The sequence below is a fragment of the Rousettus aegyptiacus genome, unplaced genomic scaffold (assembly GCF_014176215.1).
Source record: "Rousettus aegyptiacus isolate mRouAeg1 unplaced genomic scaffold, mRouAeg1.p scaffold_m13_p_12, whole genome shotgun sequence".
In the NCBI taxonomy this organism is placed as follows: domain Eukaryota; kingdom Metazoa; phylum Chordata; class Mammalia; order Chiroptera; family Pteropodidae; genus Rousettus; species Rousettus aegyptiacus.
The window spans coordinates 50375899-50401908 of record NW_023416287.1 but is presented as its reverse complement, the minus strand read 5'-3'; the positions used below and the strand labels follow the sequence as shown (position 1 = coordinate 50401908).

The 26010-nt window shown below is 40.0% G+C and overlaps 1 protein-coding gene across 6 annotated transcripts in view; it reads right to left on the bottom strand.

The window, feature by feature from the left end:
* Window positions 1-814: 814 nt before the first annotated feature.
* LAMA1 (laminin subunit alpha 1) overlaps window positions 815-26010 on the bottom strand; it is a 143504-nt gene continuing 118308 nt past the window's right edge. For 4 of the 6 annotated variants that reach the window (XM_036229865.1, XM_036229864.1, XM_036229861.1 and 1 more), the window contains exons 49-63: window positions 21999-22149; window positions 21190-21334; window positions 20564-20705; window positions 18065-18179; window positions 17701-17871; window positions 14766-14917; window positions 13864-14049; window positions 12274-12478; window positions 10920-11029; window positions 8214-8403; window positions 7524-7682; window positions 6853-7006; window positions 5506-5639; window positions 1784-2006; window positions 815-1169 (exon numbers count right to left, since the gene is read on the bottom strand). In XM_036229865.1, the coding sequence (XP_036085758.1) occupies window positions 1009-1169; window positions 1784-2006; window positions 5506-5639; window positions 6853-7006; window positions 7524-7682; window positions 8214-8403; window positions 10920-11029; window positions 12274-12478; window positions 13864-14049; window positions 14766-14917; window positions 17701-17871; window positions 18065-18179; window positions 20564-20705; window positions 21190-21334; window positions 21999-22149 (2398 nt within the window). In that variant the 3' untranslated portion in view covers window positions 815-1008. Of the gene's footprint in view, window positions 1170-1783; window positions 2007-5505; window positions 5640-6852; window positions 7007-7523; window positions 7683-8213; window positions 8404-10919; window positions 11033-12273; window positions 12479-13863; window positions 14050-14765; window positions 14918-17700; window positions 17872-18064; window positions 18180-20563; window positions 20706-21189; window positions 21335-21998; window positions 22150-26010 lie in introns of all 6 variants that reach the window. The other 2 variants (XM_036229862.1, XM_036229863.1) reach the window with 2 other exon arrangements.

The window sequence follows — 26010 nt, the reverse complement described above, 5'->3', positions numbered from 1 at the left end:
ACAGGGACCAGGACCACAGCTACCTTCCCTATTTATCAAATTAAAATCTCACAAACATAGAAATTGAATCTATCACCTTCCATACTGGAGAACAGGTCATTGCTAAGAGAGGTAGAGATCTCTCTTTAAATAAGCATTTGAAAACCGAAATCATTTTCTGAAGCATATGGGAGAGTAGCCACTTTACCCTCAGCCATGGCCACAGAATGGCACTAAAATACATTAAAGGGGACCAAATGAGACTTTAGAAATCTGGGTTTAAAACCACTTAGTTGATTAAAAGAATATACACGTGGCTTTAAATTTTTCTTTCTTTGGAAATACATTCTCCCAGAAAGAGGAGGTAATCAAGGAAAACTATCCCAAGAGGTGAAAATGAAATTGACAATAAAAGAAGAGCTAAGTAGTTTGGTTTGTTTTTTGTTTTTTGTTTTTTGTTTTTTTTTTGTCCTGCAAAATAAATGCTGTTAGGTCCTGACAGAACAAGAATATATCCATCTCCTATTGCTGTCCCCTTGGTTCCTCTGACTCTTTGGAGCCTGTTTAAAGGCTTATGTGGCAAAAGGCTGGTGCCCTCTGCTGGAATGTAACTAATAGCACTGCTTGTTTGTTGTAGAAATCAGAGCCTAAAATTTTGGTAAAGAAAGTATTCATTTTCTGCTCTAATTTATTATAGTCTTCAGTAATATTTTCAAAAAGCTCATAATTCAAAACATGAACTACTGTCAAGTAATTAACAATATTAACAAAGATTACAATGTTAACAAAGATTCATTAGAAAACTAAAAAAGAAAACCAATGAATTTAATTTACATTTTATTTTTAATGTTATTTCATTTATTTATTTTTTGTACATGTAGTTTTAGTTCAACATACACACAAAATCTCTCTCTGGAAACACTTAACCTGAGTTGGAAATGAAATCTGAACTGAAAAAATTTTAATTCACAAAAACAATTATCTAGAAAATCTACGCGAGGATTCCCAGCTGCGGAGTTCCCTTGAAGTTCAGGGCTCGGCCCCAGGACAGGAGTGAGGGACAACTCCGTGTAGGTCAAAAGCTCTGCTGAAGTCGTAGGACTGCACCTGCAGGCCCTTTCTCAGAGTGAGCTTTCTCAGACACCCCCGGAAGGACCTCTGGCTGCTCAGGCAGTTTTGCTTTACATCAGCTATTCAGGAAAGAGGGAAAGACTTGCTTAATTTTGTTAAATGACATGGATAGCACAACAGGAACGAAAATAATTTTGAGTGTTTTCTATATCAAAATTAGAATAATATTCTTCCACAAATGTGGCTTCAGTGATAAGTCAAGGAAAGCTTTGAAAATATAATAATTTTAAGACATGGTTGTGACTTAAAAAGTCTTAAAAGAGATATTTATTTTATTATCATTTGTAGCGATTACTTGAAATATCTGAAAATGTGTTAATTCTAACTCAAAAATCTATGTGAGAAGATTAGACACATGTTCATCCCCTAAAATGATTACCCTTCCTATTCTGGGAGACATCTAAGATGATTTGCCTCAGTAAAGTCATCCAGTTTACTTTACATCGCATTCAATGTTCTTAGTCTTACCTAATAATTAATTTACATATGTAGATTATTTTAACTTTTCTAAGAATTCCTAGGTATTTGAAATAGCCTTTCTATAATGGTAAAGGATCTGTCACCCAAACCATGTATTTTTCTTAATCCTTATTCTATATACACCTGAATTAAGGCTTCCACCAGTGACAGCGCCCCTTAAGAGTGAATTAGCAGGGAAGACATTCATACATACCAGGATAGCCACCAATGTAGATGGGATCATTGGTGTCCACTGAGGTGGACTGGGTGTGTGGACTTTCAGCATGAACAGCATTCCCATCGACAATCAGAACCACACGGTGTTTGCTTTTGTTAGCTTGTAGTGTGTGCCACTTTCCATCACAGAGAGTATTGGTAGCTTTGGGCTCATATGTGGCTGTTATCCTACCAGCACCATTGTTAACATGAAACAAAAGCTAAACAAACAACAAACACAAGCAAATATCTTGGTGAAGTTTTTCATATTTAAGGAACACAGTCCATTTATATAACGTGCTTGGAGTGGATAAAATTCTGTACAGTAAAATAAACCATCAACGAGGTAAAGAGACAACCATCCAAATGGGAAAATATTTTGCAAGCAATGCCTCCGATAAGGGCCTAATATCCAAAATATACAAAGAACTCATACAATTCAATAACAACAAAAAACCCCACAAATGATCCAATCAAAAATTGGGCACAGGACCTGAACAGACACTTCTCCCTAGGGGACATACAAATGGTCAACAAATATATGAAAAGATGCTCAACATCACTAGCTATTAGGGAAATGCAAATAAAAACCACAGTGAGATACCATCTCACACCTGTTAGAATAGCTATAATCAACAGAACAAGTAATAACAAATGTTGGAGAGGATGCGGAGAAATCGGAACCTTCATATACTGCTGGTGGGCCTGCAAATTGGTACAGCCACTATGGAAAACAGTATGGAGGTTCCTCAAAAAACTAAGAATGGATCTACCATATGATCAAGCAATCCCTCTCCTGGATATTTACCCCAAAGACTTGAAAAGTCATATCTGAAGAGATATTTTCACACTGATGTTCATAGCAGCATTATACATGGTGGCCAGGACATGGAAGCAACTGAAATGTCCTATGATAGATGACTGGCTAAAGAAGCTGTGGTACATATATACCATGGAATATTACTCCATAAGAAGAGATGAAATACTGCCATTTGCAACTGCATGGATGGACCTTGAGATAATCATGCTAAGCAAAATAAGCCAGACAGAAAAAGTTGAAGATCACATGATATCAATTATATGTGGGATATAAACCTAAAAGCAACAAATGAACAGGACAAACAAACAGAGACTCATGGACATGGAATATAGACTAGTGGTTACCAGAGGGTAGGAGGAAGGAGGTAGAGGGAAGTAGACGGGGTAAATAGGGTCAAATATGTGGGGACAGAATGAAATCTAACTATGGGAGGTGAACACACAATGTAAATACATATATATGCCTTACTGTTAAAATGTACAGCTGAAATTTACTGTATTTCGTTAACCGATGTCATCATAAAATAATTAATTAATTTTTTAAAAATCGCGGCATTTTGCCAAACAGGAGAGCAAACTATAAAAAACAATCAGTTTGAGAAATAACCTCTTAAAAGAATTCAGATGCTATCTATATATCCCTGAAATTTCAGAAAAGGGAAATGCCCACCTCCCATAGGAACAAGCCTGAGCCACTATCTTTGCATTGCATCCTTAAATCAATTCCTCCTTTTCAGGAGAACAGGAGCTGATGGGTTTGCTGAGGGTGTCAGCTGATGCAGCTATGAAGGAACATTTATTAACTCCCTTCTGACAAACTATAGATGCTCTACCGCAGCGAGTAGCAACACAAAAAATCTTGGCGCTTGCGAAAGATGGGAGGGAAGAATTACGAGTATATGGTTATAAGCTTCTTATGCTATATGTAAAGCTACTCAGTATCATTTCAAGGTATAGACTGTGACAAATTAAAGATGTGTATTATAAACCCTTGGCCAATCACTCAAAATTTTTTAAAATAATAAATAATAAGCCAATAATAGTGGTAAAATTATAATACATCAGAAATTATATTTTTTTTGCAATTACACTTCTGATAACGTTTTTCAAATGGCACATAAAAGCGTTCAAATGGATACATGATTTTTCAAAATCCTTTAAAGTACAGATGAGGAAACAAGTTGGCTATAAGCCACAATGCAGAAGCAGCAACATGACGCAGAGGCAGTTTTGTTTCTACACGAAGATGAAGTAATCGGGGTGCGGCGAGGGGATGGGTAGAGGTAAAGGGCAAGAGGTCAGATGACTTTCTTATATTCTCCCCACCATCTCCTAGGGACTAAAAACTGTGTGGGGAGTAAGTAGGAAAATACTAGAACAAGCTAAGAGAAGTTTGGAGAATCTAAAGCAGAGACTTGTTTCTCGCCTTCCAGGAGGCAGTAGCTCAGGAAGAGTCAACCACCCTAGTCCCATGACAACACGAGCTGGCCACAGTGCACTGGAAATGGTGGCAATGTGCAGTCAGGTAGAGAGAGGACCTGAGAGACCACACCCCTGGTTCCCCATGGCCTGTGAGGGGCATGGCAGACATGCCCAAGTTCTTAAACGACACTCTGGGGGTTAGGGAAGGTGGCTGAAAATGAAGAGGCGCAGTGCCCATGACAGCTAGGATGGAAAACCTGATCTGCACGGATGTTGGCCAAAGCTCTGGGAGCAGCACAGGCAATGCTGAGACCTCAGATGTCTCCATACAACTGGCCGAGGGCAACTGGCCAATGTATAAAAGACAAAGGTTGTACCTGAAAATTAGGAAAGTCATGTTGTACCTCAACTGCTATCGGGAGAGAGCCCGCAGAAAAGTAAAAAGGGCATTATTTCCTTCCTGCAAATCTTGCAAATAAGATGTACCAAGATAGACCCAAAAAGGAGAGGCAGGAGAATGAGAATGAGTAAAAACTTTGAAGGAGACAGTTTTAAAGCAGAAGATACTTAAAGTACTGTTAATCATTGAGTTTATTGTGTTCTCAACACAAGTAGGTCTGGAGCCTGAAAAGCAAGAGCAAATAGTTATAGAAAAAGATTACTTTTTTTTTTGCATTAAAAAAAAAAAAATTAGACTGTGGTATATTCATCTCATGGGATATTCTGCAATAAAAAGAAATGAACTATTGATACATGCAACAACCTAGATGAACCATTAGGAAATGAGGCTGAGTTGGAAAGCCAGTCTCAAGAGGACATGTACTGCATGATTTCATTTGTATAACACTCCTGAAATAAAAGAGACGGAGAACAGAGTAGCTGTTGCCAGGGGTTAGGATGCAGCAGTAAAAGTCAGAAGGGGTAGCTCAAGGGAGCCTTGTGGTAATGGTACAATTAAGTGTCTTAATTGTGGTGGTGGTCACATGAAGCTCCACATGTGATAAAATTGGGTAAAGCTACACACACATGTACATGTATAACGAGTGTAACAAACTTAGCAGATTGTGCCAATGTCCATTTCATGGACTTGAGGTACTAGTTATGCAAGATGCTGCCACTGGAGGAGCCTGGGGAAAGGTGCATGGGGACCTCCCTGTATATTTCATAGCAACTGCTTATGAATCTCTATTTCCCAATAAAAAGTTAACAAGTATTAGTGAAAATGGGGCATCAGTCCAGCAACTTACATTAAGATGGTTCAGAAAAAAAATTCTTGTAGTTGCAGTTTTTTTTAAATTTAATTTCAAAATTATAAAAGTTATTTTTAAAAAGCTTTTTAAGATTAGCTACTTTTAAATATCAACTGAACCTTTTCTCCAGTCGGTTAAAGTGAATAATTGGAAAATTTGGATCTACTATTTCTCAACTGCTCCATCTCCGACATGGTGATGGGGAGCCCTGGCGAGATTCAGTACCTACCTTGCCATTCACCATTTCTAACCCAATGGCATCCACTTTGGCGCTGCTGATCCCCAGGAGGACACCATTCTCTGAGGAAGTACGAAACTCTAGTGTGATGTTTACATCTGATCGGACTTTGTAGCCTTCTTTGACTGAAAAACACAAGGAGACCCTTGAGGTAGGGGTGAGCCCTGCCTTGCCCGGCCCAGGAAGGCTCAGGCTGAGAGGCCTTGGGCTGGGCTGGCTCTACACCTTCCCTCCTGACTGAGATTCAGAAGGCCTGGTTCCGGCTCTCTCTCTGGATCCAGCCCCATCACCACCAGCAAGTTATCTCCACTCCCTGAGCCTTAGCTTACACATCTATCTATAAGACGAAGTGCCTTTTTTTAAAGAAGATACACCATCAGCGGAGTTAAGCCAGACTAGAGCAGAGGCAGGCACATCTTCTCATCCAGAGCCACATAGAGGAAAAAAGCAAAAGGGATTTGAAGTAATTCCCTCGTCTGTCGTCTATTCAGGAATAGTCCACTGTATTTTCCCAGTATCCACATACTGGGAAAGTCATCATTTACTGAGTACATTAGTCAGAGTTCATGCTAGGTTTTCTTTTTTTTTTTAAAGTGGGGATTAATTTCAATGAATTTTTTATTCGGGTGATTTAAGCTGAGATAAATTGGGGATATCAGCAATAGCAGGCAGTTGAAAACACACCCATAAAAATGAGAGAAGGTGGTGTTACTAGAACTTAGAAGCACAGAGTGAAGGAGAGAAGTGTGAGACCTCTTCCCCTCCCTCCCAGTCAGCAAATCAATGGTCTAAAACTGTGGGGGGCGGGGCAGAGGAGTGTCACGTGTATTTGCAGGGCTATTTCTAAGCCTTGAGGAATTTACATTATAAGGCAATGTAGAGGTTTAAATTCCTCTATTCTACTCTAATTAATATTTTCAACATTTGAAATGGAGTTAATTTCTTCATCAAATCTGACTTGCATTTGTCTGGCTGGTTTAGATATTTTATGCTTCTGATTTTTAATTCAAAAGCTTTTATTAACTTGGACAGCAAGAACATGCCCTACATAAATTTGGGGAGGGCACAGATGAAACCTGTATACTGCTCTCTGCCAGGAGTTGCCCTGACTCTGGTGGGGAGGAAGTCTTTGTCAGGCCATCTGGATGGCACAAGAGGTGAGAAGGCTTGTAAATTAGAAGTTGAAAAATCAGAATAAACTGGAACACTTAATTAAATGTGATCTTGCTGCAGCCTTGCCCAATGGGTCCTACCCTATCATATAATTCTTGGATTCATATCATCTTAGAGTGTAGGAGAATCCCAAAGATTTCATTTGAGGTTGTTGATAATACATACCAAGAGCTGCATATCCACTTCCTTCAAAGAAAGTTCCTTCCTGGGCCTCTGCATAGCACCTGGCTACTGCAAACGCAGACACTGGATTGTCCCTGCCCAGCTGTTTGCCATTCACTGTCACTTCCCCAATGCAAGCAGGAATGCTGTGGGTGATCTAGACCAAATGATGTGAGAGTGGATGGTGGTGAATATAATGAGAGGGGCGAGGATGAATTTTTCCTATACTTCAACAAAACACGGTAAAATATTATCTTTTGGTTATTAAATCTAATTGCCATAATACTTCATATGAATGTCTAACTTAAAGCTGCTATTTGAGCATCTTTGCTCATAATGCAGTACAATAAACATGTTTTCTATTACTTTCATTAAATATTGTGGAAATCAAGAATGAGTTGTTTTATGATCTGCTAATACAAATTCTCTGGACTTTCCTGAATTGCACTGGGGCTAAGTGGCTGCGGAAAGAAATGTTCATTGACTAACAAGTGGAAAAGACTGGTCAGGCTTCAAGGGGAAGCCCCAATGTACAATCTAGTGATATGTTTTGAGAGATTTGCAGCTTGCAGTAAAGCCCAGGTCCAAACGAGATAATTCGAACATAAACACGTTCCTCTACTAAATAAACATAACCACAATAAAATGAGCCCCATACAGAAAACGCTGCTTACATTTCCAATGTTCCTGGCCCTGTAATCAGAGGGAAGACCTCCTAGGTACAGCTTTCCTTCCACGTCCAGTGTGGTGCCATCCCCCACTGTGGTCACCATGGAGGATTCTTGGCCATCGACCACCATGAAGCCCTTTCTTTTAAAGTACTCTGTCTTGACCTAGAGCAAAATGAAAACATGCATAATTTTTAATGAATCTGAGAAAACTTTAACAAATGTTTGTTTGCAACTCTCTTCATTATAACTGCAATAACCTGAATGAGATTGTAAAGGATGGCTCAGAATTTTATACAGTTGGTGTTGAAAAGAGAGTGAGCCTTGTGGAAGGCTGAGAGCAGGCACAGGTAATGCCTACTCTGGAGCAGAAGCTCTCAGGTTTGGCCCATTCATACCATGGATGGGCTTGATTTACTTTACGTCAAGTCGAGAATTTTTTGGTACCTTTCATTCATTCCACCACTGTTTGCTGAGTGCTGAAGAGGTGTCAGGCACTGAGCTAGGCCCTAGGGATATTCCAGGAAGCAGAAAATGTCCCTGTCTGCAAGGAGCTTGCATTCTATAGAGGAGATACCAGACACAAAGCAAACTAGAAATCAAAGGGGAAAGTTTCGCTGCAGTGCAGTGGAGCGGACACAAGGGATCGATGGAGCAAATTTGGAAGGAGTGGTCAGAAGCTTCTTGACAGCGTACCGTGTGCCACGTGCCATCGCTGAGCAGCGCAGGATGAGAGACCTTTGTTCTGCCCTTCCCGAGATCAAACGTGAAGTGGAGGCGGCCCTCATGCAGCTGGAGCATGGCATAATCCACTTGGTTCTGGTGAGCCATGTAGTAAATCAGACCACTGGAGGCAAATGTTCGGATACTAAGCTGAACTGAGAGCCTGGAGGAAAATAAGAACTCAGCCCTCAGAAAAGAATAAGCTTTCATGTTTACTTTTCAAAAAAAAACCTCAAAGAGAGAACTCAATAATTATTTCAACACTTATATTAACATCTCAGGAGAAAGAGTCATTCATTTACCTACCGATTTATTCAGCTAATGGTTGTGTCCCTATATGTGCCGGGACCTGTTCTAGAAGTGGAGGCTAAAGCAGTGAACAAGGGAAGGCCTTTCTCCCATGAAACTAATACTAGAAATGTACCAGAGAGTTAAAATTGGGTCGTGAGGAGGCCAATGCTGGCTACATTAAGTAATTAGGCAGGCGATTCTGAAAGACAGTATTTTAGCTGAGATCTGACAGGGGCAAGCCCTACAAAGCTAGGCAGGAAAGGCCTGCATTTTGTCTTCAGACAGGATAAGGTGTGTGAAAACAATGGGCTTAATCGTGGCGGATGGCCAGGAGTCCCCCCCACCTGGGGCTGTGTGGGAGTTGGCACCACACGGGGTGGATGGAAGGTTGTGTCTGAGTATCCTCCCCCAGAAGGAAGCATGGCATCACTAAAGCACAAAGGGACAGGAAAGGAGAGTGCGCCTCCATCCTCATAGATGAGGGGTTCTGGGAGGCAGTAATGGATTTTAAGTGTAGTGGGAAGTCAGGAAAATTTTAAAAAGGGGAGTGGCCATGTCTTAATTGATATTTTAAAAGTAAGTTCTGATATGATGAAAAATCAGGTGAGGGGACAGGGTGATAGCCAGTGTCAGGCAGGCAGCTGTTAACTTCCATGTGCCTTAATTTCTTTGTCTATAAAATGAAGATAATAAAGATACCTTCCACATAGGATAAGCATGAGGACTAAGTTGGGTATATGTGTAAAATACTGAGACACTCTTTTAAGTGTTTGCTCCTCTTATTTTCACTGCTGATGAGGAGGTGATGATTCTACTTGTGTGCTGATGGGAATCATGAATCAAAGAGAAAGAAACGGATACTGCTGGTGTCCTGGACAGGAGAGGAGACACGCTCTAGAGGGAAAGCGAGAGGGAGAACAAGGACCCCTCCTCCATGATGGCAGAGGAAGAGGGAGGGGGTAGGGACAAAGACGGGGGGTTGTTCTTTTTGGTGGTCATGGATGAAGGAGTGCTCTTCTCAACAAGCCCCATCCTAGCTGGCCATGAAGAGAGGCTATGGGATGTGCAGAGTTTTGAGATCAGAGGAGAAGCTATGAACAATAACAAAAAAAGTGAACATGTTAGAGAAATGTCTTGGCTCCCCATGTCTGGAATTCCCATCTGAGATTTGTGACCATGGTTTTAACATCAAACCAGGTAGGGAAAAGATATGCATTTCTGCAGTGCTGCCCAGCAGCTTGGGTTCCGGCATGGGTTTAGGCCAAGTGTGGGTTTTCCCTGTGGTCAGAGTGGAAGAAATGAGATCATTAAGGAAGTTTCCAAAGAAACATGTGCAATAATGGCATCCCCTATCTGGGGAGGGGATAAATTGTGCTTTGGGGCTAGAGATGGGGGTGAGGCTTGGGAGAAAGCATGAGGGCTTAGAGGTCTTGATGTAGGTGAGAAACTGCTGGAGAGGGAAGTAACAGAGTAGAGAGGAGGACGAGGTTGGTTCATAGGATGCTTAATATAGAGAGTTTGGTGGTGCAATGGATCCTTATGAAGTAGGCAAAGATATGACTGCAGGGAGAGGGTGGCTGAGGAGAAGAGAAAAGACCTCTGACAGATTGGAGCCAGAGGACTTGAAAGGTCAGGTGTTAAGTGGCTGTGAATTCATGGAGAACAATGGTGAGTGGTAGAAAAAAGACAGTAAGCTAAGGTCTGATGACAGTGACAGGGTAGTGATCATAGAGGGCAGCAGCAAGAAGTGCAGGTTGTGGCGGAGTCTAGAGGAGTGAACTTCAGGTAAATTGGAGATCTGGAGGAGGAGAGAGGAAAGATGCGGGGTGTGGAGGAAGCTTAGCCAGCCTCAGACTTTGAGATCTGCGGGATGTGAGCTGACTTTTCCTAAGAGGCATCCTTGGGGACGGGCAGGTGTGAGGGACAGGGGATATGCAGACTGGTGTGGGTGTGGTCCCGGGAATTTGGGGGGACATAGTGAAAGAGTTTCGGTAGATAACTGCATCAGATTAGTGAATGCTGACAGTTGAATGGGATCGAAAGTCTAGATGGTAATAAATCTAGGGGACTCTGGATTCTGTAATGAGTGATTCAGATAGATACCTCCCTGCTTTCCTATGTAAACACAAAGAGGCAGCAACCAGCTGTCATCTAGAAGAGGTGAAGACAAACCACAGGAACTCCACTTAACCATGCTGTAAGCATCTGATTTGCAGGAAGTTGCATTCCTGTCTTTGCCTTCTCACTGCTGCCATCTGGTTGCCAGCCAAGCACCCCCAAATAGGATGGAAGTAGTGGCTTCTGGAAAAGACCCACTGCTGAAGAACACCTCCCAATGCACCTAGCAATAGTACACTTCATAAATACTTTAAAACAATGCCTACCTACCTCCTTCTGATAGCCAACTGATTGAAAAGCAGCACAAAATGGCTGCTTTGCGTGAGGCCAAACTGGTGAGCGCTGGGGACATACTCTGGGGCTGCATCCACGGCACACAGCTGCTGAAAGAGATGCACAGGACTCTCAGCCACGCACAGCCAGGATCCCCACTAACACGAGCACATTTTTCCATGAAGAAAACATCTCATATCAGAACAACCACCACCTCAGATACATGTTTGTGCTGGTTTAATCTTCTTTGCTTTAAATAACTTACTCGCCAGCCCTTTACCACTCCAAGAAGGCAATTAGAGCTACTGTTTTTCACCTCAATCCCACTCAAGTTCACTTACGTTTCCAGGAATTTTCACTGGGCCTAAGTGGGGAGGGCTTGCTGCTTCCCCCCAGCTCTGAATGGCCTAAGGATGTCAGCTGCTGCAGGAGTAGCTGCAGCACATGCCCTGGGACACGGGAGGTACCCACAGGTGACAGGCCTAGCGGGGCTTCTGAGTTTGATGTCAAGAGAAGCCAAGAGAAGCCAGGCTGGAAGGGGCTCCCAGAAGCCCAGGACAGACCGTGAGGAGCCAGAGAAGGTGCTCGGGCACCTGCAGCATCCTCTGCATACTGACTCCAAACCAGGTGAGGCCTCAGACTCAGTTTTCTGGCAGGAGGTGAGTAGATGCTACCAGAGAACTGTCCTGAACTCAGACTGGCCCTGCTTGAAAGGTACCGCTTTTCGTGTGACTGCATCGTCATCTAAGTAATTAGACTGCATGCCTTCAGCAGAGGAAATGGAGAAATCGGAAAAGGCAAAAGAAAATGAAAATGACTGCCATTAAAAATATCTGGTCAAAACTGGCTTTTCCTAGATGAATCATATCTTTTTTTTTTTTTAAACAACAATGGCTCACATTAAGTACTTACTTTAATATTTTAAGTCCTATGCAATCATGAGTCTTTACAAAACTCTAACAAAGAGCTACATGGCAACCAAATGAGAGTATCTGAGCATCATGGCCTGCAATCGATAAATGCTGTGCCATGTCTTCTGTGAGTTTGCTCGGAGGACCATCCCCCATCCTGTCCCTGCTCTGCTTTTATCACAGGATGACCCCTGTCACTCTTCCCAGGCTCCTCTGAAAAGTGGCTTCAGCAGATTCTGCCAGTGGAAGGCAGAGCTGGGAGACTGTAGGGCAGGCGGATGGAAGAAACTGGAGTGTCTGTCCCTCCCTCCCAGCCTGGTGGCCTCCCTGGCAGGGCCTGTCTTCTCGGTGCTTGCAGGAGACCCTGCCCGCTCAGGCTTGCTCCCTGTGCGCCTCCAACCTTTCCAACACTTTCATAATGAGGTCCCCATTTTACTTTCCTCTGTGCTGCGCTCTTTTTCTCTGGCTGGACATGACTGACTGGTACAGTGAAAGAAAGCCTCTCTTACTGGACTTGGTAAAGGCTGGGGCTCTGGCAGGAGCTCGCCGTCTTCTCCATGAAGAGCCAGCTTAGACCTTTCTGAAAGCAAGCAGGTGTCCAAGTCCACTTGTTCAGAGCCAACTGCACTAGTGAAATCCAAAAGTCTAGATACAAACAAAGTGTTTTCAAAATTAAGATATTACACGCCAACAATGAATGAATGTCATTTGATTACTGAATGCTTAAAATCCATTAAAAAGCACTGATATATTATTCATAAAGCAATGAAATTTATCATCTTTCACAGTGACTGGAAATCCATATATCTTATCTTATATATTCTTGTTTGATTCTTCTGCCTGCGCATCCCCCCACCCTCCGCTGCAAACACATTCCCAGGTTGTGCCCCTCGCCATTCCTAAGCATATTCGAGAGCTGGCTCAAATGCCATTTGCCTCCTCCTGCAGCCTTGGTGGGGCTGCTTCAGGGACAGATTCTGTCTCTGGCTCTCACAGCACTGCACAGCACCTTCAAGCAAACACTGATTCTTTCTTACAGGTTTCCCTTTGCCCAAAAGTCATGAACTACACCTATTATAAGTCCCTTTACCCTGAAACCCTTGTAGCATGTCCCCTGTCCTCACATACCCTCCTGGCAGTTTCTGAAGACATAGCTGTGAACAGTACAGAAACGTTTCTTCCCTATTAAGTTCCCAGCCTCCCGGCTTTCAGGAACATAAGGATGCTTAATCAATTAATTAATAAACAGACAATTAGGTGAAGAAATATATCAACCATACAAATAACTAAACCTAGGGTCTGACATAACTGTGTTAAAATCCAATGCAATGTTTTATTCCTGCAAATTTCAAGGACTTCTAAGAAGTTCTTTTAAAATAGAAGGACACAGAAACCATGAAAGGTCCAAGCTCTTGCTCCAGGTGACGAGGCACGTCCAGAGGGGCACGTCGGTGCCTTGATGCTCAGTGCACACTCAGGTTCCCCTACGTAGATTCCGGTCTGCCCAGCTCAAAGTATGGCTTTTGTCCCACCAGCACGCTGACCACAGGCAGAGGGTGAGTGAGCAGGAATGAAATGCCCACGGGCACATGTTAATTCTCTTATTCTTCATGAGCTCCACACAGGAGATAGAGATTTCCAGTACTTCATTAGATAGTAATTGTTTTAGGAGAAGACATTAATAAGCTGAAGCTGAAAATAGCCCAGTTATAAAGGCTCTTCAAAGCAATGAGCTCAAGAAGACAAAAATCTTGCATCGCAAAATCTCTACATCTTTTTAAATTAATGTCAAAAGTGTAATGTTCAATGACTTTTCTTTTTTTTAATGTATGATGAGCAGATCTATCCATCATTCTAATCCAATAAAATCCATTTGGAAGACTTTTATGATAGAGCAATGGGTTCACTTCAAGAACTTGTAGAATTTTTAGGCAATCCCAAATGCAAAATAAGATCACATGCTAGTGTCAGTATTCAGCATTAAAAGATTAGGAAGTGCAAAAATATACTGAGAGCACAGTTACACTTACTCCATGTTAAAGATGAGGTTTCTGATACAGCCGTGGAATGATCGCCTCATCCTGAGCATGGATGACCCTGCATCCTCTGGAATGCCCCCTATGTACAGGTTAGACACATTCATAGTCATGCTTTCCACTGCTGGGCCCAACTGCATTTCTACAGGAGTTTTCTCATCCAGTTGGATGGTGATAATTCTAAAAGGCCAGAGGAGAAAATGAAAGAAAAACGAAACATAACTGTCTCTTTACACAATTCCACAGGTACTTTCTGAACAATAAAATTTTAACATGACATTGTGTGTGAATAAAAAGATGAATCTTGAAAATTAAAACCTACAGTTGAATATTCTCCAAAAAATAAATGGAATATTATTAAATATTGAGTTCCATTGCTTTTTGGAGAGTATTTTTTTTTTTTTTTTTTGCCTATAATAAAATACCCAGTGTGCTTTTAAAACATTTGGTCTACAGAGTTGAAGGGAAATATACAGGAATGTTGATATTATACTATTTACTATTTTACTATGTAGTATGTTACTATTTACTATTTTACCATTTATTATTTAGTATTGATATAATGCTATTTACTAATATTGTAATACTACTTTCCACAGAATTAATCTGATGAAAAGATAATTTATACTGGGCCCCAGAAAAGGGGAGGATTAAGGTTATTCAATTGTGAAAATTCTGCAAATATCTTATTACAAAGCAGATACAATTAACTCCCAAGGAGGCATTCTAGCAAGGTTCTAGAATTATTGTGAACCCATAAAAACTCCAAATGCTAATGAAAAGCTGATTGCTAATGATGTCGTATTAATCATCCCAATCATTCATATGAAGAATACTTAACAAGATTCCTACTGGGGACCTTCATGAGGTCACCATGTCCTATGCTACACAGTTACCTCCCGCTCCTTATCAAGGAGATAGAATGCCCTTGTCCATCGGCAAACGTGCCCGTGGGAGCACGCAGGAGAGCTCTTCTCAGGCCTGTTCCATCCCCAGAGTCAACATGCACTTCAATGTGGCCTTCAATCAGCATGATGGAAAAGAACGGCTGGGAAGATTGCATAGAGAATTCCACAGAAAAAACATTACTATGTGATTTTTAAAATTATCATCTTATGAAGATAATGTGGGAATTTCTTAAGAACATCATCATCTAAAACAACTATTTTAAACTTTATATATTACTTTCTAATCTCTATTTATTTTACAGTCTGTATTAGGCTATAATTACTAACCATATCAAAGATGTCCATTTCTACACAGCCTTCATACTTATTATTTATTGCCATATTATGTATCAACAAATAGATACATTGTATCATTAATCTATCTTTTTTTCCAGTTTTATTAAGGTATAAAGCGTACCACCTAATGATTTGATATACGTATATATTGTAACATGATTACAATAAGTTTAGTTAGTTAATACCCACCATCTCACATAGTTACAAATTTCATTTCTTCTGTTAAGAACTTTAAGATCTACTGTCCTAGCAACTTTCAAATATACAATATAGTATTGTTAACTATAGTCACCATGCTGTACATCACATCCCCAGGACTTATTTATCTTACAACTGGAAGTTTGCACTGTTTGACCTCCTTCACCCACTGCCCTCTGTGCTCTTCCTTGACCCGCCTCTGGCAGTCACCAATGTGATCTCCGTTTCTGTGAGTATGGTTCTTTACGATACCACATACAAATGAGATCATACGATATTTGTATTTTTCTGTCTTTTTTTACTTAGCATGATGCCCTCAAGGTACATCCATGTTATTGCATAGGATTTCTATCTTTTTAATGGCTGAATAATATTCAATTATATAATTTTCTTTAACTATTCATCTATTGATGGAAACTTAGGTTGTTTCCACGTCTTGGCTATTACGAAGAATGCTGCAGTGAACATGGGGGTATAGATATGTCTTCTAGATAGTAGTTACATTTCCTTCATATGTATACCCAGAAATAGAATTGCTGGATTATACAAAAGTTCTCTTTATTTTTATTTATTTGAGAAACCTTCATACTGTTTTCCTTAGAGACTATATCAATTTACATCCCCACCAAGAGTTCAGGATTCCCTTTCCTCCACAGCCTTGCCAAGACTTTTTATTTCTTGTCTTTTGGATCATGGCCATTCTAACAGGTGATAGCTCATTGTAGGATATATTCCTTTATTGTTAAAAATGTAGGTAGTTTATAATTTTTTTATGACCATACATAATGAACATTTAATATTTTTTGCCTGTGAAATTGTCTCTAATATTTGTAAAAGTAGAATTAAAGAATTAAAGGGTTTGAAATGTTTAAAACTCTTAAAACTTTTTGGGATTTACTTAAAAGAGGTCCATTAGCAGAACCGGAATGTGAGTGTTTTACAACATCCTTGCTAGCATTGGGTTACAGCATCCTTTTTTTGCTGACTTGGTGGCAAACTTTGATGTGCAAGTGGGTCCTATTAAGATTGGTGGAGGAAAACAGTTGATGAGTCCTCAAAAAGTTAAACATAAAATATCATATGGACTCAGCAATTTCACTCCTTAGGTATATACTCAAAAGCAATGAAAACAAGTACTCAAAAAATATTTGTATGTGAATACTCATAATAGCCCAAAAGTAGCAACAACCCCAAATGTTCATCAGTAAACGAATATAAACAAATTATGCTGAGTATGTGCAGTGGAATATTATTTAGCCACAAAAAAGAAGTACTGATACATGCTACAATGTGGATTAACCTTGAAGACATTTAAATTAAAGACTAAAGGTCACATAGTGTGTGAGTTCATTTATGTGAAATATACAGACTAGATAAATTCATTCTTAGATACAGAAAAGAAGACCAGTGGATCCCAGGGGCAGGGAGAAGGAGAATGGATGGTGGCTGCTTCATGTTTTTGGTGCTGAAAATGTTTTGGAACTGGATAGAGAAGGTGGCCTCACGACATTGTGAAAGCTCTAAACCCACTGAATTATTATGTAAATTTCACCTCAACTGAAAGGAAGAAAAAGACTGGTGAAACCCATATACCAATCCGTCATTGTTAGCCCTTCACCAATTGGCTAATGAAATATTTGGGGTCTACAGACTGGTATTTCAGTCCAAGCTCTGACATGTAACAGCGGTGTGACTTTGGGCAGGTTGATCAGGCTCTCTGAACCCACTTATTCTTCAGCAAAATATAGGAAACAGCATTTACCGTGCAGAGTGATTGTGAAGTATCTTGGTCTCTACTTCATTAAAACAACACATTAACATTCTGTGAAGTTTCTTCAGATTGCACAATATATGCAAGTTTGAGCAGATAAAGGCTAAATATCACCTATGGTATTGAAATGTAATGTAACTATGGAAAACCATCACCTTTTTTTCTCCTACTGCTGGTTGACTGTGCTTATCAAAGGCCGTATTTCTCTTTTTGCTCCTTCAATCTTATAATAATAGGTAAAGAAAATCTCACTTCATGGAGCAATATACTAAAAATCTCTACAGAATTTGGGGGCTTGCTGTTTGACCTTAGAATGAAGAGTAAGAACCATGAGGTGTGGGAGAAAATTTGGTATAGGATATCTGAATGAGTTTAAAAAGAATTAGAGGTAGACAGCAAGTATTTTTCTTCTCAGTAGCCAGACAAGGAACATGGACTATGTAACACAAAGGAATTGCTGATTCATAAGTGAAAGACATTCAGCAATAGTCACATTTACTTATTAAAGATGCATGCCCATAAACGAGAAATGTTTACAACTAAGTCATTTTCCACTCAGTTTTTCCCAGAGTCTTTTCCTTCCTGAGCTCGTGGCTCGATAGCATTTGAGCTACTCACCCCATGGGCCTGCTGACGACCTTCCTTCTCCCCATGCTTGCTCAGGGCAGCCAGGATGATGCCACTACTGTCCGTGGTGGCAAATGTTGCCAAAAATTCTGATTCTGGTGACAAAGACCTGGGTGGCAATTCAATGTAGCCACCTCTCAAGAAGCTGACACTTCGGATAGGCTGGTCACAAAGGAAAGGAAAAAGCAGCATCAGGCCCACCTGCATGCCGAGTCTCCCATGGCAGAGGTTACTGCCCACTTTCCCCACCATCTCATTCCTATGCACCCCAATGGCTTAGATGTTAATACTCTATTATGTTGGTAAGTCAGTGGACATTTATAGAAACTCCTAATATTAATAAAATGCTTCCCACCTCCAGTATACAGCCTTTTCTCACTCCATAGGAATTTCTGAGTAAATCAAAGGTTGATCTGGATATTTCCAGGTTTTTGATACAGCCCACATAGCTTTTGCTGGTGACACCTTTCCTGTAAGGAAGGACATGAAAACAACAAGGATTATAATTTCATTTTTGAAAGAAGGAGTAAAAGTGGTTCTATGAATAAGGAAGACCTGTTTCCATGTGTCATTCTGCAGATATGTCTAGGCCTCTCTCCAAGAAGGATATTGGTGGTGAGAACTTGAGGTCAAACAAATCCTCTTTTGGACTAAAGAAGGGAATTGGATTTAGTGCATTTGACTACTTAGATGGTTACCTGGATAAAAATGTTTAATATTTTAAGGAAAACTATTATAGTCATTACAATTTAAATGTAGTCACTAAAATACATGCCATTTACAAGAAAGATTGTGAATTGTCATAAGGAAATTATTGAAGAGAGATAATAATTCTGTCCCCATGCAGAGTAGAACATTTGCCTCCATGAGGGCGAGTGTAAGCAACTTGATTTCCTAGGATCACGTGGCTGGAGAAGTTACTGGCTATTGTCCATACTGCATATTCCTGAACTTTGTCCTGAAGGAAATCATTGCATTGGGTGAAATCTGGGATTATTCAAACTTCTATTTCTTAGACTCCAAGTCAATACCATATTTTTCTTAAAAGAAATTGCCGCACTGCTGTGATGAGTGGGGTAAGGCTGCAATGTGGCCATACTCTCATTTCCAAACATAGGGTGACATCTCCAAGTTATACTCTTAAGCATCAGCTAGTCACAGGAGAATGCTGCAGTAACATGGTTTCCTGCTAGAGTCACATTTCATTTTTTTTTTCTATATTCAGTAATGAACTGTGGACCATTAAACCACATGCTTTAGGGTAAATATCATCCTCTCTGGATCTGTTTCTTCCACTCTAGGTGAGGATGCTGGCCTTGATGATACCCAAGTCCCTTCCAGCATGAGTCCGTGTTGGGATATCTTCCTAGAAAGGGAGCTCTGTCCTGTTCTCTAATGTCTACACCGTGTGCTATTTAACTATGACACAGAGTGTTGCTTCAGGAACGTGCCCAGCCCAGCACACCATGCGAGGGGGTCATATCCAGAATCAGGGATGAGAAGACAGGCTTCTAGTCCTGGCTCTGTCTTGGCAGTGAGGTAAGGCCTGGGGCACATAACCAACTTCCAGAAGTTTAAGTGTACTCATGTTCAAGACCAGCGCTGGGGATGAGGGGTGACTGGTGTTGTAAACTAGCTTGCTCAGAACTTTCAGATATTTCTGGTAAAGAGAACATGGGTCATGGGAAAGTGGATTCTGGACTTCTTAACCCATAGCAACTGGAGTGGCTGCATCTCTGTGCCATCTATTAAGATTCTGTATAACTCAGCCTGAAGGTGGAGTAATGCTACAAACATACAATTGACGACTACTGGGCAGGGTGACTCAGTTTGGACATTTGACGATCTCACTCTTTGGAAGCTATCTTGCCTCGAGTGCTGGCTTTTGGTTATGACCTTAAAAAGAAGTTAGAGCTTAATTTTTTCCAATCCAAAATTATCGAACTGAAGATAATGAACCACAGAAAGTTTGGGCAAATTTATTAAAGTCACAAAGCTAAAGTTGAATCAGTGTTACAAAAGGATTTCAGCGCCTCTCTTCTCTGCCATCTTTCATCCAACCTCCCGATGCTAGACTTTCACATACATTATTCATGCTAATCACATAAAGGGGAATGCAGATCAGTGCAGAAAACATGTTTTGTTTTTCTTTTTTTCTTTTTTTTTTTTTTAGCCTAGAAAGAGATTCTATTATTTTAAAATGTCTACAGAAGAGAATTAGTTGTAAAAGAAAGTGAAGCCTCCGAATACTATACAGTAACAATTTCTAGGTGTTCTAAAGGAAACAAATATAAAAATCATTAACTTTACTACAGAAGCCTTTCTTCACTTCCCAAATAGTACACCTTTGCATCAAAGTAGATGTTAAATTGGGGTTAAATTGTGCCCTCCCCCACAGAAGTTGAAGTCCTAGCCCTTAGTATCTGTAAACACGGCCTTATTTGGAAATACAGTCTTTACTGATATAATTAAGTGAGATCATTACGGTAGATACTAATCCAGTAGGACTGGCATCCTTATAAAAAGGAAATTTTGGACAGAGAGGCGTGGCCATACACAGAGGGAAGATGCTGTGTGGACACCAAGAGAATGTCACCTACATGCTGAGGAAAGCCTAAAGTTATCAGAAGCTGAGCGGTACGGGACAGGTATACAGAGGTGTTCTTTCTCTCAGCCCTCAGGAGGAAGCAACTGTGCTGACAACTTGATTTTGAACTTTTAGCCTCTAGACTGGTGAAAGAACACATTTCTGCTGTTTAAGCCACCCAGTTTGTGGTGCCTTGTTATAGAAGCCCTAGGAAACTAATACAGTTGGTAATTAGGGACATGAAAATTCTGCACTGTGATATCATACCTTACAACTCTTGACCTAGGTAATCCACCCACATAAATTGGATCCTTATCAAGACGATTGAGGTCAGAAGATGCTCCTGGGGTTTCGCCTTGTTTGGTTTCCTTATAACTAGTGTTATATGCATCAATAACTGCTAGGAGTCCTAAAGAAAATCAAAAGGAATAGGTCGAAAATGAAAATCACTTCCTACATTAAAGTGAAACACAATCTTCTGCTAACAAAGTCTGTTTACAGACACATATTTTTTTACATTGTGCAACTCTGACCAGTGCATGTTCTTGACTCCTAACTGAAAATCCTCTGTAAAAAGTCAGTAAATCCAGGATATACATCGCTAAATGATGGCAGTATGTGTGTGGAAGAAAACAGAATCGATTTGATTCTTGATTCCAACCTAGCATTTAATGTTAAATATTGCATTTGGAAAGCATAGACACATAGAATTATAATATTCCTACAGTAAAATGTGAAACCTAGCACTTAGTATGGGAAAGAAAATGATGGCTTTTTATTAGAATATAATTCAAGAATACCCAGAAAGCTAAAGTGAGTAAAGACAACTGGTTTTGGAAATATTTCTATTCCCACGAGCGCCAGCATCCCAGTTCATCCAGTTGTGCACTTACCTTGCTTCCGGTTTCGCTGGAAAACAATTTTGTACCAGGTTCCATTGTTATAGCGTTGGTCTGTAAGAAGAGCGAGAGGCCCTGAGCCCAGGTCAACTGTAACTTTAACTCTGCCATGAACCAGCTCGATGGATAAAAAGTCTTTCTATAGAGAAGAGAAAGCAGTTTAGCATGACTATATCATTATCACAAGATTTCCTTTCCCTTCAAATCGGGGATGGCAGAACCCTTCTAAAGTCAAACTGAGAAAGCTGGACCAAGCCCAACAACCAGAGGTCTCTGCTGTGAAACTAAGGATCCAGAGAGGCTTTTCAGAATACTATACATATATGAGATAAACTCATTGTTATCAAAATCCACAACCGAGTATAAGAAATGGAATGTCTTTGTATCTTTTTCATTGAGATTGACAAATGGACCCGTTCTAAAAGCAAAACTAGATGACTGAGAAAAATCACCAGCATATGAGATTAAAAAAATGGGAACATGAAATTCTTATAGATGGATTTCAAATAAGGCCACAGTAGTCAGAGCGAACATAGAACAAGACATACTATTTAAGCCCAAAATTTAATAACAAATGTTGGATTGATATCTATAATGATGGGAAAGTTATTTTCTACTTGGGGCTCTTCCAAAAGTTCTTCAATGAAATTGTATGAGTGTAATAAAGAAATTATTTAAAATGAAGAAATAGTATGGCATATATATGTATAAATGCTCATAAAATAGCCATTAAACATAAATATCCTCATAGCAGTCTAACTGTATATACACAGAAGCGCCCAGTGCCCCATAAAGATTCATACAGTGCCATTTGAAGCAAGATAGAGAAGAAGCCCATTAGGTGAAAAGCTGCTAAAAAGGATAATTATGTGTGTCACGGTAGCCCGGAGTGTCTTCTCCACAACAGAGTATCCACTCCCATCAAAATGGAAGGAAGAGTCTTCATTCTGGGAGCTGCAAAGCAGAACAGATACAATATAATCCATTCTCAGGAAGGTGATTAAAGAGAACAAATGACACATTTACTGAGTTGTCCCTCCCAAAAATCATGTTAGAGCTATTATTTCCATCATTTGATAACAATTATAAATCATATCTTAAAATATTCTTGTCACGAGATTATGCAAGACAAATGCCCATTTGCCTTATAAAGTAAAGAAGGTTAATGTAGGCAGTATTTACAGTAGCAAAAAGAAATTTCTCCAAAGGATGGATAAGTGCTATAAATATTTCTACTTATCACTTAGATTTTTGTTTGTTTTAATTTTCTTTAATGTAACTATTCTTTCTTAATTCCAGTGCTTGGGGAGAATTTTTATATTGGCATTTATCACCCTATGTTGGTTATAACTAATATATCAGCTACACTGAAATTATGATGGAAAATAAATACATACCAAAAGGACCACTAAAAAACAACAAAACAAAACAAAACAAAACAAACAAACAAAAATGACAAAACTTGGAAACTCTGCAGGATGAGCACACAACAGAGTTATGTAATATGGAGCACAGCACTTCTCACAGCCATGTTTTCACTGGTCTTCCCTATGCCTCAAAAGGCTGACTTGATACACCATTAAATCACAAAGTAAGTTCATCTGAAACATATTAATAATATATTTAAAAAATTCTTTTCTGGAATCTCATAGGGCTTGACAGTGAAACTTGGATTAAGATGTCTTTGGGTATGAATTTGAATTTTTTCCAGTTGAACGTGTGGTAAGTCAACTCTGTGCCGCACCTGCAAGCAGGACAGAACAACCAAACAGTGGAAGTGTTTCCATTAAGAAAACAAAGCAAAAGAAAACAAAACAAAAAATAGCAGTGCTTTGTGAAACCTGAGGTTTCATTCATAGCTTCCTACAGCTCCGCTTTTTCTAAAAATGTCTGCTTTGCTATCTCTTAACTAAAAGAAAATGCACTCTTACACTTTGGCTTAATTCTCAATTATTTAAGTCATAACCCTGTGGTTTCCAGAATCATGTTCCATTGCTCTGTTTCTTGGCTGACCACAGCTTCATGTGGCTAAGGATACAGACTCTAGAAACAGACTCCTGGGGTTCAAATTCCAGTTCTCCAACTTATTAGATGTGTGAACTCGGAAAAGTTACCTAACCTCTCTGTACTTGATTCCCTTCCTTCAAAAAAATTGAGATGTTAGAACATCTCTGAGAGGGCTATACATGATTTAATTCATGTACACAATTCCTGGCATATAGTAAATGTTCACTCCATTTTAACTTTGATTATTCTGCTGTGTTCAGAGGTCCTAGGTGAGTCCCCATTTTGCCTTTTAAAAGCTGAGACTCGATGATCAAGTACCTTGCCCAGGGACACTCTCAAGAAAATGGTAAAGCCAGATTTGAAACAAATCTCCAGAAATCTGTCTTGACCTACTGTTCACTCTCTGTTCCCCACCCCGCTCCCCGGGCCCTGAGCTCATGAGTTCTCTGTCCTCAGGAATGTGGAATCCTTGCTTTTGGCTTCTCTCAAGTGAGACAGTCATGAGGATAGATGAATTCAAATAAAATGATAACTGAGCACGATTTGACTCAGGTCAATGACATATTTCTGGGTCTCGTTCTTCCATGGCTTCCATTTTATGACCATGAGGCCCATGTGAATCTCTAGTCAGCCAAGTGTCTGTCACTCGGTGGGCCAGAGGAAGGCAGCTCTGGGCCTGGCCTAGGTAAGAGGCCAGGACAATTGAAAGCGGGGTCTACTACAGCCCTTCATGGATAGTTCTATCCCAACACCCAGAAGTTACAGGTAGGAGGCCTACAGTCAGGGGGAGATGCCTTCCCCTGTGAGACTAGAAGAATTACCAGACCTCGCTGATCCCCACTCTCACTCATGAGACAGGAATAATGCATAACGTACTGCCTATATGCATGTGTGCTGCTGTTCTGAGAGTGAAATAATGCCTGGGCCCCAGGCCTAGGATGCTGCTTCGCCTTCTGCTGCCCCACATACCACAGCACCGAGCACTTTTTAATGTTTCCATATAGGTATTTTTCCCTAGACCATGAAATGGTGGAGGATATAAACTCCTGTGACTGATGTTGAAATCACCAATACCTAGGAGAGGGCTCAGAACACAGAGGCCTGACCTGTCTCAAAGGTCAACCACATAGCCAGTATTCTATTGTAATAGCCACTCGTAACTAATTCCAGAATAAATGTCTGTTAATAAAAGTTTTTTTCCCATATTTGGAGAAGAACTGTTAGAATCAATGGTTTATTTTGTAATTTCCTTAAGAACTGAAAAGATTGTTCATAATTAACATATACTGACACCATGTAAAGAAGTATAAATATAATCAAAGAGGAATAAAAAAAAATCTGTCAGTTTACTTAGTAATGTAAATCAGAGTTAAAGGTAAATACTCATATCAATAAAACATTTTGAAAAATGTCAGTGGACCACACTAATGATTTAATAACAACAAATTACACACAAGGATAAAGGCATAATGAATTCTAATCACCAGTCTGCTAAAACAGATTCAGTAACTGGAATTAGTATATTGACTCTTTGAGCTAAAATTTTTGTTTAATAGAATGGTTACCTAAAATGAAGATAGTTAAATCAATTTGTAAACCTAGACATAAAACACCAGTTTGTGTCTATATCAGCACTCGCCGAACTATGTTCTATAGAACATAAGTAACTCTAGAATGCTCCTTTTTAGAAAGAGTTTGGGGTCAAATGAGTTGGGAAATTCTGCACTCTAGCATCCTCTAGGACAGGGTTACTGTGCATATTAGTGCATCAGAGTCTTTGATAGCCTCGCTCTAAAGAATTGTGCTTAATTTTTTAGCTTAGTGTTTCCCAAACATTTACGATCAAGACAAACCCTCTGCTGCCACTTTTTTTTTAAAAAAGGAATATCTAATAATATCCCAACAAATTAGTACTTTGTTAAAAAACATATTTTTGAAAATGTTGGTCATACGATTCAAAAATAGCCAGATGATTTGTTCAGTAGCCAGAAAAATATGTTTAATCAAACCTTAATTTTGATCTACTAAGTCAATTTGGCCTGAAAGCTCAGCTAGGTAGCCAGCCCTCTCCTAAAACAGCCAGCTCCAGAACTGACATCAGGAGGATGGCAGAACCCGCGAATCCCTCCTCTCAGCAGCAACCTTCCTCTTCGTCAATGGTCCAGAGTGGATGGAAATCTGGTGGCACAGCAATTCTCATGGAGAACAAAACCTGTGGCCACACAGAAAACTGACTTCCTCATTCCAAAAGAGAGAAGAGCCAGCAATCATTAAATTCATTCACTGTTGCCGTTTGAGGTCAGCGGTTTTAAAATGACCCTGAAAATGATCGATGAAAATCAGGGATATTGTAACAGCTGAAGTAGGGGGAGAGTTTCCATATTGGAAATATTCAATTTTTGTTAAGATTTTTCCTTTCTACAAGTAAGGTTACTGATCTAGGGTCAGCATAGGGCACAGAGTCCAGGGGTTGGGGCATTTTCACATTAAAATTACTAAGTCACTAGAGGACTTCCTTCCACGCCAGAGAAACAGCATGAGGACAAAGTGCAGGATAAGAGAGCCTCAATGTGTGCGCTCATTCTCCTGAAGTTCTAGGGCAGGTTTCATTAACTCACAAGGTAATACCACTTTGACCATATTTGCCAATTATAAAAACTTGTTTTTTTCACATGTTTATTGTCAAGAAAATAATCCTCAGGCATTTACCTAGAAAGTAATGAACTATTACTGCAGGAAGGTCAGAGATGAACACTGATCAACATTCAAATTTATAAAGTATTTTCACACATATCATTTTGAGAGATA